Consider the following 19,619-nt stretch of genomic DNA (forward strand, 5'->3'; position numbering starts at 1 on the left):
ACGGTCTTTACAGTGAAGATAATAAATAATTGTTGAATGTGTAACGAAATCCCATATATGATGTGTAGAAAAAATCCCCACATAGTGTGTGTGCAAAACCAAACACACATTTTGTGTTTACAAATCAAACTTGTGTAAGTGTAATAAATATGGCATGCGTATGTGCTTAGCTATATCGATAATTTAGTAACCTCTACCTATTTAATTTACAGCCATTTTCACAAAGTATAGTGACAATATTCTCTGCATGCATATCGCTGAGATCTGGTATTCATACGCCTGCGTATATATCATTGATTTGGTATTCATCGGCACTATTAGGCTTGATAAAAGATTTGTGCGATATGACATTTCATTTCTAAGACAGTTATTTACCTGTCTTAGTACAAAATAATGAAATCCTGGCTATTGTCAAAACTAGACGTCGTGTTGTATTTGACTCAGCTGTATACGTTGTTATACAATTAGCCAAACTACATTTTGAAACCTCCAAGTGAGAGTTCTTGTTCGGAAATCAAAGGCGGTATCCATAGCGGACAAAATGGCCTACTTTTAATGTTCATGGATGGCGAACGAACCTAAATTAATGCTTACAGCCCATGATTCTCTCTCTCTCTCTCTCTCTCTCTCTCTCTCTCTCTCTCTCTCTCTCTCTCCCCCCCCCCTGCACGAATCAAAGCTACTGATGTGCAAACATTTCTCTTTTAATATGAGTTTACATTGAGTTGGTGACTAAATGGTATCATGTTCCTCGCGTTGACGGGGCAGGGTTGGTGGGGGGGGGGGGGGATTTTTTGACAGTTCATTTATAAGAGTTTGTATTATTTATATGTATTCCAGGAGAATAATGCCATGATATTTTTTATGACAAGCATATGTTGACAGTTGATTGGTAACAATGTGTATTATTTATATGTATTCCAGGAGAATAATGCCATGATATTTTTTATGACAAGCATATGTTGACAGTTGATTGGTAACAATGTGCATTATTTATATGCATTTCAGGAGAATAATACCCTGAACATTTATGACAGGCATATGCATTTTTGTATTGATATTTCATTCCTGATATCATAATATTATTACCCAACACCCCGGCCACGTTACAAGTTACAAATATGTATTATATAGAAAATTAAAGACACAAACATGTCTAAAGAACATAATGAGTTTATTTATATTCCATGCACATTTGAATTCTCTTTTTCAACGTCAAATTATAAGACGAAAAACCCCACAAACAAAAAAATGTTAATATCTTCAGAAATGAATACATATAATAGCGTACGTGATTAGAAATATAAATACTATTCGACATTAATTGATATCTTGTATTTGGTTTGTTCAAAGGTGTAACGCTGGTACTTTATAATCATATTTTTCCATGACATTTTAGTTTGGGTGACTACATATCACAGGGAACATATATTCATGGTTGTGGCATTTCTTTGTTCCAAAAGAATGGAGATATACAAACAATGAGACATGTCAAATATCTTTCAGAAAATGTTGACAATAGCCTATTGCGAGAGAATAGGTGTTTCCCCTTCAATCCCTTCTATGTTGAATACATACTGTGAAGTCAACGATGTTCTTTACTTCCTTGTTTAAAATCACGCTTTAGTCTTTAAGTAGAGACCAAACACTCCCTAATATTCAAACTTGATGAAGGAAGATAGATATGTAAGAATATCAAGTTAAACCCAGTTGGCGATTATATGATGATATACGGTATAGTACCCAGGTACTACAGTTACTTTCCAGTGGAGAAGATCTCATCCGGAACGCGGCAAATCATTTTGCTTTGACATTTGTTGCAATACATTGACTAGATAATAGGTTCGCCTTCTTGTCAATTCTGTGCAGTCTGTGGCTCATAAACTAGCACATGCAGGTGGATCGGGGAGAAAACATATTTTGTAAGAATATTTTTGTCATCGCGACGTTGTCGTTTATGTAATCCGTGGAGACTGCATAAGAAGAGTCATTGTCTTAGTGCATGCTCAAATCGAAACTTTAATTCGGATAACTTACTTAATATACGACAGAAAAAAATGAATATGATTCACACAGACTTCTCTTCATGGCATTAAAGCCCTAAAACGGAAATTGTATTTTATTCGGTATTAACTAAATCTGGACTATTGTAATGTTACGAATCTGTGTAGATTTTTTTATCATTCGAGGATGTGAGAAAAATATGTAGTAAGAACTTTACAAAACGTTTGTGTGGCATAATTCCAAGATGGCGGACATTCAAGATATTGAGATGGAAGGCGTAGAAGATCTTATGAACGGAACCGATGACGATTTGTCACAACTAGCACATCTTGATAACGATACGATATTGAACACACTCAAACGCCGATATGAAGAGGACAACATCTATGTAAGTAGGATATGATTTTTGTTCTCAAATTATATTACGTCATAATAATAAAGAATCCGCACTCAAGCCAAGTACTCAAGAACGACAGAGGTATGTTTGTAAAGTAGTACAAGTTATACCTACAAAAAATACATAGTATATAAAAATATTCATATTGCTGAGATTTACACATGCAGGTTATGAGATATAAAATGGATATGATAAAATACCGATCAAGGTTTAAGTTTATGGTCGAAGCGCTAAATATATGTCACTAATTTTCACAGTAACTGTCTTTATATAATCCCCCCCTCTCCCTTATACCCCCCCCCCCCAACAAAACCCCATTAAAACACTGAACTGATTCATAATAAAGAAAATCTCAGAATTGCAACGTACGTAACATAGCAATTACTAGATTACATGAATACAATTATTTATACGATTTGTTCAGTAGATTCAGATGCAACACGAGGTCCTTAGAGAACCTCATATGGAACACGAGGTTCCTAGAGAACCTCATATGGAACTTGAGAGAAACCTAAATGCCGTTATTGCAATAAGCATTTAATTTGCCTCAGATATTCCTAATCGTCTACTACACCCTTCTATTTTTCTCAGCGTATAGTTAATGTAGCATTTATATCCGTTGACTGTAAATGAGTTGTGTTGTCCCATATGAAAATTTTATTCTTTGGCATCGTACATCTTCGCTTTTGAGGCTGCATTGTAATTGAGATGAGTATCTGTCAATTAGTCGGCGAGTCAGCTGACCGTGTGTCTAACCGTTCCTGCCCTCGCATGCTGATGACTGTGTTATCATGTAATGTTAATTCTTTTTAACTGATTTAGGGAAAGTGATTATGATTGGTATGAAGTATTAACGAGACTGGTTAGCTGATGCTGAATTTAGTGATAAAGTACACAGGATTAGTGAGGCATATAACGCTCTTAACTGTGTATGCATGTGTGTGTATGCACTTGAGTGGAAGAGAGATAGAAAGAGAGAGATTATATTTTGCAAAAGCGTAAGCGATTTCGACTCTTAACGAGTCTTTTTCAAAGGCAAATACAGAACATAGACAAGACAAACAAATACAACAGACATACCGTTGTCTTTGTAAAACTTTACATACATTAACTTGTTGCGGAAGCTAAGAGATATTTTATATTGACCTAGAAATCGATGAGCCGTATCGTCATATGTTATTGTATGTACATATATGTACGCGCAAATTATAGCCCAGCTATTTCATTGTTATTGTTGTAATTATAGGTTATTGGGTGACTAAAAAGCACATTTAGAGAATTATTGAAAAGATTATATGCCGGCTGCAAAAAAGTAATTGTATTTGTGAATGGCTATCTTTTAATAGTCTTGTTGGTACTTAAACCGCTTAGTTTCATTGTTCTAAGGCGGCGTATCCAGTAAGATTCCTTTTCTTTCCTGGTTTCGTAACTCCGTTTGGGTTTGTGAGCAATTTCTATAAGTGTTATATCACTAGATATGGGACCATGGGAGGAGAAGTGTGCTGCGACTGGGCTTCTGTACAGCTTCTTTGTTATCCAATCGGATCTAAGGTTGATCCTTTTGTGTAGCTTTTCAGTTTCACCGACAAACTGAAGGCTACAGATCTTACATGTGATAAATTACATTCTCTGTTTTGCACGTTTTGCTTTATCCATATATGTTCAGTTTTTCTCTAGTCAATATGCTAGAAAACGTCCTGGTTTCTATCATTTGTTGGCAGGTTTTGCACCTTTTATCGCCACAGGGGCCAGATTGACTAGTGTGGTCATGGTTAGTGATTGGCGTTAGCTTCACCCTGACCAGGATGTCTTTGAGGTTTATGGTCTCTGGTAGGCTACTACAGGTTTGTTCGGGAGTATTAACTTTAGTGCGTCACATGATTCCACGATGGGCAAGTTTTTCCCGATGATATTACCTACTTTGGGGTTGTCTGTATTCTAGGTCAGGATAAATGGTACCCTTTCACACTTTTCCTTCTCTCTATATTTTAGTAGGTCATTGTGGTTTGTTTGTTTCGCCTTTTGGGTTGCCTCCGCAATCCGGTTTTTGTCATAGCCTAGATACGTAAAATGTTTAGATAACTCCTCAGACCTTTCTGGAATGTTTCATCGTCTGAGCAAATTATGCGCATACTCAGTGCTTGGCTATATGGGATGTTCCTTATGCAGTGTTTTGGATGGCAGCTGGTTGGGAGGAGATACTGGTGTTTGTCGGTTGGTTTAGAGTATATATCTATATGGAGTTTCTTTTCTACCAGTCTGGTTGTTGTGTCCAGGAAAACGTGGTCTGAGTTGGAGACTTCTGCCGTGAATTTTATTTAAGGCTGGAAGTTGTTTGCCTTTGATATGAAATCATCCAGATTTTCTCTTCCTTGTTGCCACTTCATTTCTATATCAATGATGAAGTGCACCCACTGGTATGGTGCAAGTTCCACCGATGCTAAGAGGTGACCCTCCAGTTTGCCCATACAAATATTTGCAAACGAAGTGGCCATTTTTGTACCTGTTGCGGTTCCATTGATTTGCAAGTAATTTTATTTATGAAATTCAAAGTTATTGAGCTTTAGGACAAACTCCAGGAGTTGGACTAGGAAGTCAGTAGGTGGATTGTCTTTAGTTCTGGTTTCACATACTTCTCTACACGCTTATATCCCTTTGTTGTAAGGTATGTTATTATACAAAGATGTGACGTCTAAGGAAACAAGCAATGTATCTGACAGTAATGTTTCACTTGCTTTGCTTTATAGAGGTCATCTGTCGTGTCCTGAAGATATGATGGTAGTTTGTGGACACGTGTTTCATAAAATGATCCAATTATTATGATATCCTTTCTATGGGATCCCCGTTACCGGAAATTATAGGTCTGCCAGGGTTTCCTTGTTTGTGGATTTTAGGTTGAAGATAAAATCTACCCGCCCTTGGGTTTTCTGGGCTTAAGTAGTTTTTCGTTTGCTGGTCTATGTGCCCCATTTGGTACGTCTTGTCAATACTATTTGTGATGGTTTTTGCATATTCCAGTGTTGGATCATGGTCTAGGTTTTGGTAGAACCTAGCATCACTTACCTGACTATTTTCTTCACTACTGTTGTCTTCCCTATTCATACCGGCCACAACAGAATCCTTATCTGCAGGATTAATAATGATGTCTGTTCTTCTTTTCAGTGATTGTAGGGCATCTATTTCTTCTTTTGTCAAGTTAGAGTATCTGTTAGTATGGTTGAAGTGTTGGGAAGTGTCTTTTATCATTATACCATTTATCCTGACCTAGAATCCAGACAGCCCCAAAGCAGGTAAAATCATCGGGAAACACTGGCCCATCGTGGAATCGTGTGACGCGCTAAAGTTAATACTCCCGAACAAACCTGTAGTAGCCTACCGGAGACCAAAAAACCTCACAGACGTCCTGGTCAGGGCGAAGCTAACGCCAATCACTAACCATGACCGCACTAGTCAATCTGGCCCCTGTGGCGATAAAAGGTGCAAAACCTGGCAACATATGATATAAACCAGGACGTTTTCTAGCACAGTGACTAGTTAATGGCTTGCTGTATAGAATTTGCTCTTTAGTGTATAGCTTAATGTTTAGTTAATAGCTCGCTGTATAGTATTGTGCTATAGTGAATTGCTTGCTGTATTGAAAATGGCTTGCTATTGCAAGATATTAGTATGATTTAGCAGTAGAAGAAGAAAGCAGAACGTTGTTTTCATTCAGATATGTTCATTTAATGAGAATTTTATGAATGAAGGCAACATTTATTCTTGTAAATCATAAACATATTTAATATGTAAAGTAAGAAAGGACGAAAAAAAAAAAGAAAGAAAACCCAAACATGTTGAATAGCTTATAGTTGTGGGTTCGAAATCAATATTTTGTATATCATATGTATTTCTTGCCAATGAATGCTATATAAGGAATAGTTTACTTTGTTCAACGTGATAATACGATCTTATATTCTTTCACAATAAATGTGTAGTGGTTCGTATTTCTTATTATACATTCGGGTGCGCACATGCATAACGAATTGTCAGTATTTATTCTTCCTAGTAACTCGTACAGAACACAAAAATAGCGAACACCTGTCGTGTAGTCAAAGAAGAATCGAAGTTTGAAGCAGCAGACGATTAGTATGGAAATATTTACTTTTTTTAAAAAAAATACAATCATGTGTACCTTAATTTGTCAGCACGTATTTGAGTTTTGCTCATCTGAGTACTGAATAGTATATATGGCATAATTAGCGCTGTTCAATATGGTTCAATCCTGTTTATTCAATCAATAATTTCTACATACACATATTCAAAAGGTAATGCTAGGAGAGGGGAGTGGTCTTCAGTTTTTAGTGAGATACCTAACTTTAAGCGAGGGGAGTGGCCATCGGTATTATTGGAATAACTAATGCTAGGAGAGGGTAGTGGCCATCTGTTATTAGTGGAATAAATAATGTTAGGTTATAGGGTATCATATGTCTGTGTAATGTCCCATGATGCAATATTTTTTTTTTGTTTAGCGAAAGTTAAACTCAGCATTGTTGGTTGTATCTTACAAAAGGAGACGAACCACATTTCATCGCTTAGATTAAAGTCCAGTGCGTGTAATTTACTTTTCGGATCATTTCGACAGTTTTCTTTGAAATTTTCAATATTAGCATTTTTGCGAGATATTTTAAAATCATCTATATATACAAATGAGATAAGTGATGAAATGCTGTTCATTGTGCCGTCTTCTCCAAAAGAACGTCGTCTAGCATTGTATTTGTCGTTAGACGGTTGACCCGTAAAAATAACGACTGAGTAAATCGTACCTCTGAATAGTAGAACCCACAACAAATATTGAATTCAAAATAGACAAAAACAGGAACGATCTACTTAGTTAACTACCATTTCAAGAGTTTAATCTGTATCACAATAAGGAGTCACCTGTATGTATGTATGTATGTATGTATGTATGTTTATATGTATGCATGTACGCACGCAAGCATTCATGTATGTATGTATATGTGTTTGTGTGCGTGTGTGTATGTATGTATGTATGTATGTATGTACGCATGCAAACATTAATGCATGCATGTATGTATGTATGTATGTATGTATGGTGTATGTATGTATGTATGTATGTATGTGTGTGTGTGTGTGTGTGCGTGCGTATGTATGTATGTACGTATGTATGTATGTATGTACGCAAGCATGTATGTATGTATGTATGTACGCACACAAGCATGCATGTATGTATGTATATGTGTTTGTGTGCGTGTATGTATGTATGTATGTATGTATGAATGAATGAATGTATGTATGTACGCACGCAAGCATGCATTCATTATTTTTTCTGGGACTTTCTGAAACACTGGAACTATAGTACTATCACGATAATTGTTTATATCTAATTTGTTCCTCCTCCCATCTTTAAAGATTGGTAAAATGGCCATTTCGATATTCTGAGGTTGTTATATATTCTATAGACTTTCACTTAAAAGAAAATATTGATCTTTCAATTTTTAGATCTTTGCCTAATCTTCCTTAAATGTTATAACGTGCAGCCAAGGTAAATAGAGGGTCCATGGATCATTATGAAACAAAAGTAAAATCAAACAAAATGACCAAATGTAAAACAAAAATTTAATATTATAGAGGTTTTATATATTCGCGCAAACGAATGGCATGACATTTAGAAAAAAAAATATATAATTACAAAATTATAAGGCATCCTTGATTTCAGTTGTGAATTGCCAATTTAATGTCGGCATCAAGGTAGCAATTAAAATTAAACAAGATAATTGATCTTGCTAATTGCTCATTTTGCTATACGTTTAAATACATCATACCGTAGTTGTTCTGGAAACGTGACTGAGCAAAACAGTTTGGAAATGAGCAATCGCATGCGTTTGCTCCGTATGTGAACTTAATACGGTTTTAGACTTAAAGACTTTATTATTTAGAAATTAACATGAAATAAAATTAAATATTTGGACTTTCCATTAAGCTATGTCTTGTTGAAATGAATCTTTGAGAGGTTAAAATGCTGAAAAAAGGTCGTTTATAAACGTGTGGTAAACATATGCCATTCGTATTCGTGTGGTACACATATGCCATTTGAATGTATGTGGTGAACATATGCAGTTTGTATGCGTGTGATAAATATGTGCCGTTTGCATGCGTTTGGCAAGAAAACTGATAATGAAAATTGATGGAGATAATGATATTTTATAGTATTGAAACAAATGCCGTCTGTATGCGTGTGGCATTAGAGCTGATTATGAAAATCATTGGAGAGAATAAAAACCTAACGACGGGTGGATGATTATTGCAATAGTGGTATTAACATACAAAACAATAGTGTACTATTCATTTACCACATTAAGTAATAGTACCTTTATACTACTGTCTTCATTAAATCTGTGCGTTGTATCATACATTTTGAAAAAAAAATAATTAACAGCTTTCTTCTGTCACATTTCTAATATGTTCTTTCTATCTGATGATGTAATGCTAATGATGATCAGTTACATGTTCGCTCAGACATGTACCTGTATATGTATGTATTTTCAGGTAATAGACAATTATTATATAGTGACGAATTCAAAGCTTCCCAACTTTGACATCACTACTGGTACTGGACGATATAAGCAAACTGTAAACGTCCTCAATATATACCCTTTGTGAGAAAGTCCTTTTTTCTCTTTTTTTTTTAAATTACAAAATGGTAACTATTCGGTATAAGGAATACATGCAAGTCTCCCAAAATTTGGCAATTGCTGCAACAATGGAGAGTGGGCACATTTATGGTGGTGAGATATAATAGTTTTGTTTGAGAACATCGGACAAGCTGTAAATATACGCACTTTCGGCTAATGATATAACAAAGAGTCACTTGGGTCATGTGTAAGAAAAAGTATTGTTACATTTTAATTTTCCTCTAACAAAATCTAGAACTAAATGTAATTTCTTTCATTTTGCGTAATTCACCACTTTGGCGAAGTAAATTTTGAAATAGTCACTAGCATTTTCAGGCACGTCGCCCTATAGTCATTAAAGTTTGATAGGGTTGGAACGCTGAATGGATGCTCTCCAGATAGTATCGAAGGAATGAATACGTATTCTAGTTATGTTATCAGTATTTTCGACCTCGAAGTCTCCAAAATCACTCATCTCGCGAGAATATCCGAAACGGGCCAAGGGGAATTTATCGCAAGCTTTAATGAGAAAAGTATAGTTTATGATACAGTTCAAATTGTATGTTTACCAAAAGCAAGATGAGTTCTTTATTGTCTCCTTATAAACAACGAAAGAAGCCGTGACTAACTAAAATTACATGAATCGTAATGGAATCGAAATCAATTCTGAATGTATTTTGCAAATGGTAGAATATGCAATATAGTGTCTGTCTTACCCTTCTGTGACACGCACAAAATTGATCGAAAAGGGTGAGTGGAAAGAAGAAATAAATCTAAGATTTTTTAATGTAACGTATTTTAAATTGTTTCTACAATAGTCACATAAAGTTACAATATTGTGTGGAGTTAAAGCACTGTTAAGTACTGTCTACTATATTACTACTACTACTTCTACGACTAGAAAAGTAACACCATCACAACCGTATCTACCACCACCACCAACAACAACAATCATGCTACTAATAACAAGTACTCAAATCACACATGCCACGAGACTAACGAAAGCGAGGCTACGTGTATGCGTCACAAGTGTTGCTAATAAAGTACTACCATTGTTAATGATGTATAGCGACAGTAATAACAACTACTTATGCTGTCCTTCTGTGATTAAAACTAATGAAAGAAAATGAGAGTAAAAATAATTATTTTTTTTAATGGAGCGAACAATTTAGTTGAATGTATCTAATTAATGATGGGACATTTGACATGGTGTCTACCATAAGCATTGCGAACTGTAGAGGATAGCAAAGGATGTGAGAAAGGAAGACACGTGAAAATTATATTATATATTTGCATTCAGTGTTGTAATTGGATTAAATGTATTAATTTCATACAATATTTATAATTGTATTTGCTTATCGAAGGAATATGTTCAAACACATATTAGCGACTACAGCAGCAAAAACAAAAACAACACCAACTACTACTACTACTACTATTATTACTAATACTAGTACTACTACTACTACTACTACTACTATTACTACTACTGCTACTATTACTACTACTAATATTACTACTACTATTACTACTACTACTACTATTACTACTACTACTATTACTACTACTATTACTACTAGTACTATTACTACTGCTACTATTACTACTACTAATATTATTACTACTACGACTACTACTACTACTACATCAATATTATTTCCTCCTTAACCACCACTTACAAAAGCAGCAATATGAGTAACGTTAATATCGCTAGTGGTACTAATACTAATAATATTAATAATAGCAATAATAAAAAGAAATTAAACAAACAGGAAATGATATTTGTGATCGAACAATTCTATGTTATATCCGTAATGCAAAACAGAAAACTTTGTTCTAAATATGCAGTCATTCTAATATTAGTCATCTTTCGACAATTTAAATATTTGTGCGTATTTTATGCATTTGTTTTGACAGACAACTTTAAGCGTTCAGTTCGATGGAAAATAAAATCTACACAAATCTAAATTGTAACAGCAGAAAGGGTGAGCCAACACATTTTGGAGCACGTCTTGTTTGAAAATAAATTTTCCCACGAAAAAATGAAATTACAAGGTCAATAACGTCAAACCAAAACCTCTAACTGACCGAGATTTTCTCTAATTGGGTTATTAAAACAAAACTTATTTTTAACTCATCATCTGTCAGATTTCAGGTAAATGGTCCTCAAAAAAACGAAAATCAGTCAGATTTTATGATTTTATGAGGTAAATTGTACTCACAATTGTAAAAATCCTACTGAAAACAGAAAATTACAAAATTAAAATTATTATCAGAATCAAAATAATATTATAAACTGAATAAACTAAAAATCTTATTCATCACTGCTAATCGAATTTGCTGGGGTAAATGATATTAAAAACTTTGATCTTCGACCATATTTCACACTTTTTGTGGGGTAAATGGTACTCAAAGTAATAATTATAGGACTGATTTCATAATTTCCTGGGGTAAATGGTACCCAAAATATTGACAATCTGCTGAAAACAGAACATTTAAATAAAAATATTAATTTCACAAAATAAAATAAAAGTATTTCTGAGAAAAAATTATATACATTATGAGATTGAATATTATAATCTGAGAAAATATTATTATCGGAATAAAAATAAATATTATATTCTGAATCAACATTTCTTTTTTACTGTTGTAAGAAATTAGTTATTCTGTTTAGCTGTTACCACAGTTACTAGTGACAACACTTTCATTTTCACAATCACAAGTGGCTTTGTCACTGTTTTCATTTTCACTTTTACTATGGATCGTTTCACGATCTGATATCTTTCTCAACTGCCTTAGGCCTATTCACAATTTTCTTTTGTTTCGTATTCGTGAGATAATTCTGATCTAAATTTTTCAATCGCGCGTACGAGTGATACGAAGTGCACAACTTCTGTATCTTTGACTGTCACCATGGATTGTAACATAGAGTGTTGAATCAGCTTAATCAATCTGTATTGTGCTTGTACTGTATATCTATCTTCATATTTTCATTGCTGTACTTATTCAAACTTACAAATAATACTTTCAGGATCATAAATTTTGTTTCCATTATTGTGTGATCTTTTAATTTCATAAATAATAGAATATTTTTGAAATTTGTTATATAATAAATATACAATTTTTTTTACACAACACTAACTTAATTCTATAGACAACACAACACCCATGTGAATGCCTAGATTACCAAGCGACATTTTAGCAGGTTCAGAAGGCACATATACACGAAATTTTTGCAATCTTAGATATATGGACAGCACAGCTTCCATGTGAACTCCTAGCTTGTCAAACGATATTCTAGCTAGCCCACAGGGTGTGTATGTATATATATATATATATATATATATATATATATATATATATATATATATATATATATATATATATATAACTTAATTCTAAGGACGGCACAATACATATACGGGGAAGCTTCTGTATGTCAAAAACTGCAAATCTTTCCCCATAATCAACCCGGAATAGTGTAAGCCTGATGGAATCATCTGTATTAAAGATTATGAGTTTTATTAGTTTGTAAGACCCAATGGTGGGATTTATCAAACAGAATTTCTTCATACAAAAATGAAAAATATTTCTTGACAATACACCAGTTATAATTAAAAGTTGCTCAGAGTTTGTTTTAAATTCCACCAGTTACGGCTAACTTTGCTAGAGAGAAATATTCATGAAAATCAACTCGGTTTGATTTTCTCCATGCTATAATATCAAGATGTTTCAAATACGGACACTGTGGATTATGGAATACTAGATACGATTATAAGGATGTTATCTCAGTTGATATGGTTGTATGCTGTTCTGGAACCTTTCTTGGAATGGGAGAATGCTGCAAATTCTTTGAGAGATTTGGACATCCATCACATGAGATAACCAGAATATCGATAAAAGGACCTCTGCCAGATATTGATATGATAGGATTTGCATGAATTACTTCATTCAAGTTTACCGAAGGTCTTCATCCGATTTGTGGTTTGATAAACACTTTTCAGAAAAAATGTGGGCACCAGTAGTATTATTACAATATATGTTTGATGTAAAAAAAAATAATATCATTAACAATAACTGAGGCAATAATATCATATTGTCCCCATAAACAATTTTGGCTGCAGAATTTTAAAAAAAATGATCTCTCGGTAGAAAGATAATTGGCAAATTCACAGAAGGTGGTTCACATCATCATAAGCAACGTTGTTGTCGATTCGTTATCGATGATGCTGAACTAGATTTTATATCTGCCGATACAACAAAGAAACATATATGTGTTAGCCGAGAAACAGCTTACATGTCAGATGGGACTAAATTAGGTACACTTGTGATTTACATTGATGGTGAATAAACCTTAGTTTACTCATTTAACGTCTTCAATGCTTGTGTACGTTTCGATAAACCTATTTTCCTAAGCTCGCTGTTAGAGTAACGACGGATTCATTTTATATGGACGATGAACATTTAACTCGTTTGAAACAATTGAATTTTAGCACTGATTCATCATGGAGTGGGTGAAGAATAAAACGAGAACAATTACGTAGCTACGATGAAAAAGATGATGTTGAGCATAAAAATATTTATCGTGAAAAAAATCAAATATCTGAGCATCATCGGCATCATCGTTAAGTGATTAAGTAACTATTTATAAAACAGTGTATCTAAACAGACCAGGAGGTTCTGTATACCATATACATCAACTTTGATACTGAGTCAGAATAAGTCTACATCATCATCCGTATACCATATACATTAATCATCTGTATGCCATATACATCAACTTTGATATTGAATCAGAATCAGTCTGCATCTTCAGCCATATGACATATACATCAGCTTTGATATTGTGTCGGAATCAGTCTACATTATCAGACATATGACATATACATCAACTTTGATACTGAGTCAGACTCAGTCTGCATCATCATCCAAATAACATATATACCAACTTTGATATTGAGTCAGAATAAGCCTACATCATCATCCAAATAGCATATACATCACGTTTCTTCTGTTAACACGGGAGAAGAAAAAGCACATGTCAGCGACCCAATATTCGACTAAAAAAAGAAAGCGAATTAGCAAGCAATAAAAACAAAGCAGCTTCCTTGGATAGTGCTATTGTGACCACACACCAGCTCCATCCCGAAGAAAAAGAAAACCCCCAAAATACTAAACAATGGAATAGTGACCGTATAACCCAAACTGATCAAGGATATATATACATTACTAATCATGTATATCAACTGAAATGTACTTTATTGCATAAAAATAAAAAATAAAAATCCCTGACAGATCTGATATATATTCAATACTCGCCGTGTGTTGTCATAATTTAGATTGTGTGTAATGTTTTATTCATTCATAATGAGATGTGTATTAGACAGCTAAATATTATTATTTATTCTTGATACAATATGGTTTTAATCCGATATATTTTATTTTGCATGCTCACTCATATTTAAATCTGTCTTCATTCCATTTTTAGACTTGTTGTGGAGACATCCTGATAGCCTTGAATCCATGCAAAGAGATTCCAGAATTATTTAATGGAGATGTAAGCATTTTTATTCTCTACAAGACACGTGATACATGCAAAGTAGCAAAATAAATGGACTATGACGACGATATAAAAGAATGTCAACTACTGACAATAATGTTGCCTATAATCCATGTGATTTTTGGAGGCACCAAGTGTAGTAGAGACAATTGGATATAAATCTACATATACTACTTCAAACATGAGTACAGTATAATTATATTATTTGACCATTTGATTTTACTTCATTTTGTATGCTTTGTAATGACTTAACATTATTGTCCATTTATTAATTTTTAATTTCTTGCCCTGCATATTTATATCAGTAAATATTATTATTGTGGATTTTTTGGTATTTTTTTTATCTTGGCTTATCCCGTTTCTTCTAGATTACAATAACATCGTTATGTTTATATTTCCAGAAACACAAGGAATATGACTGGAAAAATTTTGTTGAAAACCCTCACCCACATGTCTTCCATACGGCAGCGACGGCATTTAGGCGCATGCGCGAATATAAAACGGACCAGGTTATCATTGTGTGTGGAGAATCCGGTGCCGGGAAGACAGAAAGCACGAAATACATGGTCAAACATTTCGTCCATATGAGTAAGAGTAACAACAGGGAACTGCATGAAAAAATTATCAAGGTGAGTTAGATGGGGAAATTTAAGACGCCGTGTCAGAAGAGTGAAAACCCATGAAACCAAAAATGTTTGCCAAGACACACAATTTAGATTAAGTGCAATAATTAAAATTCTATCATGTTGATGCTGGATTCACATTTATTTTATTTTACAAACTATAGGCTAAATTTTAAACCTCCAAAATGCTCCTTTTCTTTATTTTACTTTTTTTTCGCAAATATGCTATTACAATACAAATGCATGTATAGGGAACCATACTTGTGAGCCTCAAATTCGCCAAAGTTGCATTAAGCCAAGATAACTGAACATAAGAGCCTCTAGTATTTGAAATAAAGTGATGACATAAGCAAATGTATCGTTGCTTTATAACAGATTACTGTTTCATACGGATTTTGTTTAAAAATATAACCCTTGGATATTCTCAGTTTCTTTTGACTTTAAACGGACCAAATACGGGTAAAACTCATGACTTAGATTGACATGATTTTGCATACATTTTGAGTGTCAGTACTATAAACAAAAATGATGCAATATCAAAAGCATTTAAATCTTCCTGAAAATGTTATATTATTATCTCTATTAAATCACGTTGTGAATGCATGTAGTACCGTATTACCTAATGCCTATATAGTACCAATCGAGGGTAGAGTTAATAAACAAATAGAACACAAGCCTCAACCCATTGCTGATGATAACTAATACATTGTTACAATTGTTAGGTCAACCCGTTGCTGTTGATAACTAATGTATTGTTACAATTGCTACGTCATCCCATTGCGGTTGATTTCTAACGCGTTGTTACAATTGCTATGGTAACCCGTTGCTGTTGATGTCTAACACCTTGTTACAATTGCTAGGTCAACCCGTTGCTGTTGATGTCTAATACCTTGTTACAATTGCTAGGTCAACCCGTTGCTGGAAGCTTTTGGTAATGCCAAGACTATGATGAATCATAACTCAAGTCGTTTTGCCAAATATCTAGAGCTCAGCTTCAAGAAAGATGGAGACTTGGCAGGAGGTAGGTACAGACATACGGAAACATGATTTAATTACAAACGCATGCAAACTTTTCTGGCACAAGCTGAAAAGAAGGTTAAATGTCTCATTGTTCCAAAAATAAACTAAAAGGATTTATGTACATTTTAATTAATCCTTCTGTCAGTCAAAGGAATTGTATGTTATAAATAAAGCAATGAACCCAAACACAACCATCGAAAACATGATGAAACAAGGTTAAACAAAATAATATAAATCAAAACGGTTTTAAACTTTCTATAATGTAATGACGTTTCTCTGATTTTGCAAGGACATCCAAAAGAAGAAATAAAACTGGTAAAGCAAATAAATTTTTTTCAAATTGGTAATTAGTAACATGGATGCTTAATTAATAGTCAGTCAGACATAGGGATTACTTAATTGAGATGAAAATTTATATCTGGATATGATATTCAAGCACAGGAAAACGGGTTTGTGATGTACGTTATTGGAACTATTGTCGCTTGTTTCTTTGTTTCTGTAGTTGTTATCCGGGACTATATGCTGGAAAAGTCCAGAGTCGTGAGCAGATGTGAGAACGAGGGAAACTTTCACATTTTCTACTCCCTGTTTTATGGTACACCAACTGCGACCCTGAATGAATTGCATCTTGAGAAGAAGATCAAAGAATACCGGTGAGAAGTAGTTTACTCTTAAAATTTGTTTAGGGTAGCAGTGGAAAACTACGTCATAGTGGCGAACAGTGTTATGTACTTAAAAAAGTAGAGAAAGGTAATTCCAGAGTTCACTATCGGCTAGGGCTTGTGGTTGTCATGGTTCCTATGGTAAATGCAAATATAAGTAAAATAAACAACAATAGCACACTTACCACTTTAACCTAGAAAACCAAATTTCCCCACATCTTAACATAAAAACTGGAATGACAGATTCAACAATTGTGTTTATTAAATTTGTTTCATGATAGCCCTTAACCAGATGATAAAATTTGTTCTTATGAAATGTATTAGTAAGTAGCACATGTGTAATGTAATAACAAAACATCAGTTTCACTACATATTGCTTCAAGGGATTATGTCAGTAAGATGTATTCTTATACGGTCCAATGCTCCATGTTTTGTACACTATTATGTCTAACACAAATCAACTATATCACAAACGCTTGAAACAATTTATGGACTTTAAGAAAAACCAATATCATTCAATTATTTATAAAATAATTGTTATAAATCTAGGTTGGCTAAAATCAATCATTTGGTTTGCTCAAGGTTATAAGTATTGTTGTTTTGAATTTGTTACTGAAATTCTGAAATCTGAGATCCACTATCCCTGACACAGTATATCCCTATCAGCCTGGTATTGTTAGTTACTTAACCATCGTCTGAGACAACTTTGGATATATGCTACGTTGATGTCAGTTTTTGGTGTAAATTAGTTGTTTAATTTTAATGATCTGTAAAATTGCTAAACATGAATTTTATTTTAGGATTCTTCAAAGTGACCAGTCTCTCTTGGATAACAAGGAAAAGTATATCAAGATGTACAAGGAACAGCTCGAAATCCTGCAACAGATAAAGGCGGTCAGTGAATTTCCAGTTTCACTATGTTGATTGTATTCTTACATTATTATTCGTTATTCTGTCTCCATTCAAAATCATTAATAGGACCCTAAGTGATCACACACACATATATATATAGGAATCGAACAAATACATTTAAATGTAATGGTACAATTAAAAAACTGATGAAAACTTTACCAGGTAGCTAAATTCAGAAGTCCTTGTAATGTTAAGTGAAGATAATATTTTAAGACTGTCAATGCGGAATATCATGTTGCGTTTAATATTTTAGAATCCAAGGGTGATGCAGAACATGTTAGCCGCCGTCGTACACCTGACAGAAATCCGCTTCGTTGAATCTTCCACAAAAGCTGATGCATCTGAGCTGGAGGACTTAGAACCAGTAGTATATGGTATGCTTTTAGAACCAGTAATATATTGTATGCTTTTAGAACTAGTAGTATGTGGTAGACATTTAGAACCAGTAGTATATGGTACGCATTTAGAACCAGTAGTATATGGTATGATTTTAGAGCCATTAGTATGTGGTACGCATTTAAAACCTGATATATATGGTATGCCTTTAGAACCAGTAGTATGGGGCATTCATGTTTTCCTATTGTTTCTGTACTTTTCCTTTCCCCCTCGATCTCCATATCTCTATATTGTCAACACCAGTCTTATTCTTGTCCTCTTTCCGTCCATTTGTTATATACTTCATTTTCGTCTTCATTCTCTTATAATCACTGAATCGTTTGCATCCGTCATTTGTCATAATTGCTCTTTAAAGCATCAATATCATTGCACATTCAAATGCCACATCATGATCGTTACTAGTACATAGAAGAATTAGAATTCTTTGTAACTTCAATATCACAAACGTTATACCTGGAGTTTTCAAGCGCCTCTGTCGTCAAATTAACTTGGCTCCAAAACTTACTCGAATATATCCCAAAAGGCTGGATTCTGAAATTGCTAATTGTTGTTTATGATGGAGGTGTCTGACACTCTTTGTCATGTTACGAAAGACTGGTAGTTAGACAACCTATGCATGTATGTATGTATGTATGTATGTATGGATGTATGTATCAATGTATGTATGTATGTATGTATGTATGTATTAAAATGTTAAATTACTGCTAGATTTTACTATCTCTTTCATTTCAGCTTCAGACCTTTTGGGCTTGAAACCTGAAGACGTTATCAGCGCTCTCATCTCCACAAAGATCATCGCAGCGGGTAAGCATAATCATCTGTAAGATTATTAATGCGTGGATCAAAGAAGCCGAATATAATCTACATGAAAATGTTAATATCTATGCATATTTCAAAGATATTCCTACCAAATCGGGTGAATGGATTTGTGAGTTAAACATTTCGTATTAGTTAATTTTTTAATGCCATGGAGTCTAAATAAATGAGCGAAGCTTGGAATCATGTAATGGAGGTAAGGAAACAAACAATTATTTATGCAGAATACATTAGATATGTGCACTGTCTGTCTTAAAAGACGTTTCCTGCATGTCGTACAAAAACTAATAATGGGGGATGGAGCAATGGTGGTTTAGAGGTTAGCATGCTTGATTCATAACAGAAACATTGCAGGCTCGACGTATACATTAAATGAAAGTGCATGTGCCAAACGCTCTTATTTTCTTAAGGAGAGAAACCAATGTGCCATCGATATATCGATGCATCGATACTTTTGATGCAACAATACACATATCGATACAAGAGACAGAGAATCGAAAGAAAACGATAATTACCGTATTGCAGCTAGTTTAGTCTGCAGCAGCTATGCATAATTAT

The 19,619-nt window shown here is 34.0% G+C and overlaps 1 protein-coding gene across 1 annotated transcript in view; it reads left to right on the forward strand.

Annotated features, from left to right (window-relative positions):
* Window positions 1-1,836: 1,836 nt before the first annotated feature.
* Window positions 1,837-19,619, forward strand: part of LOC149792383 (uncharacterized) — a 76,166-nt gene continuing 58,383 nt past the window's right edge. The window contains exons 1-8 of the mRNA XM_089970968.1: window positions 1,837-2,392; window positions 14,561-14,629; window positions 15,034-15,261; window positions 16,162-16,276; window positions 16,778-16,928; window positions 17,738-17,831; window positions 18,103-18,223; window positions 18,978-19,049. Of these exons, the coding sequence (XP_089827094.1) occupies window positions 2,249-2,392; window positions 14,561-14,629; window positions 15,034-15,261; window positions 16,162-16,276; window positions 16,778-16,928; window positions 17,738-17,831; window positions 18,103-18,223; window positions 18,978-19,049 (994 nt within the window). The 5' untranslated portion in view covers window positions 1,837-2,248. The remainder of the gene's footprint in view (window positions 2,393-14,560; window positions 14,630-15,033; window positions 15,262-16,161; window positions 16,277-16,777; window positions 16,929-17,737; window positions 17,832-18,102; window positions 18,224-18,977; window positions 19,050-19,619) is intronic.

Source organism: Sinohyriopsis cumingii, chromosome 9 (genome assembly GCF_028554795.1).
Source record: "Sinohyriopsis cumingii isolate HCF-2022 chromosome 9, ASM2855479v2, whole genome shotgun sequence".
In the NCBI taxonomy this organism is placed as follows: Eukaryota; Metazoa; Mollusca; class Bivalvia; order Unionida; family Unionidae; genus Sinohyriopsis; species Sinohyriopsis cumingii.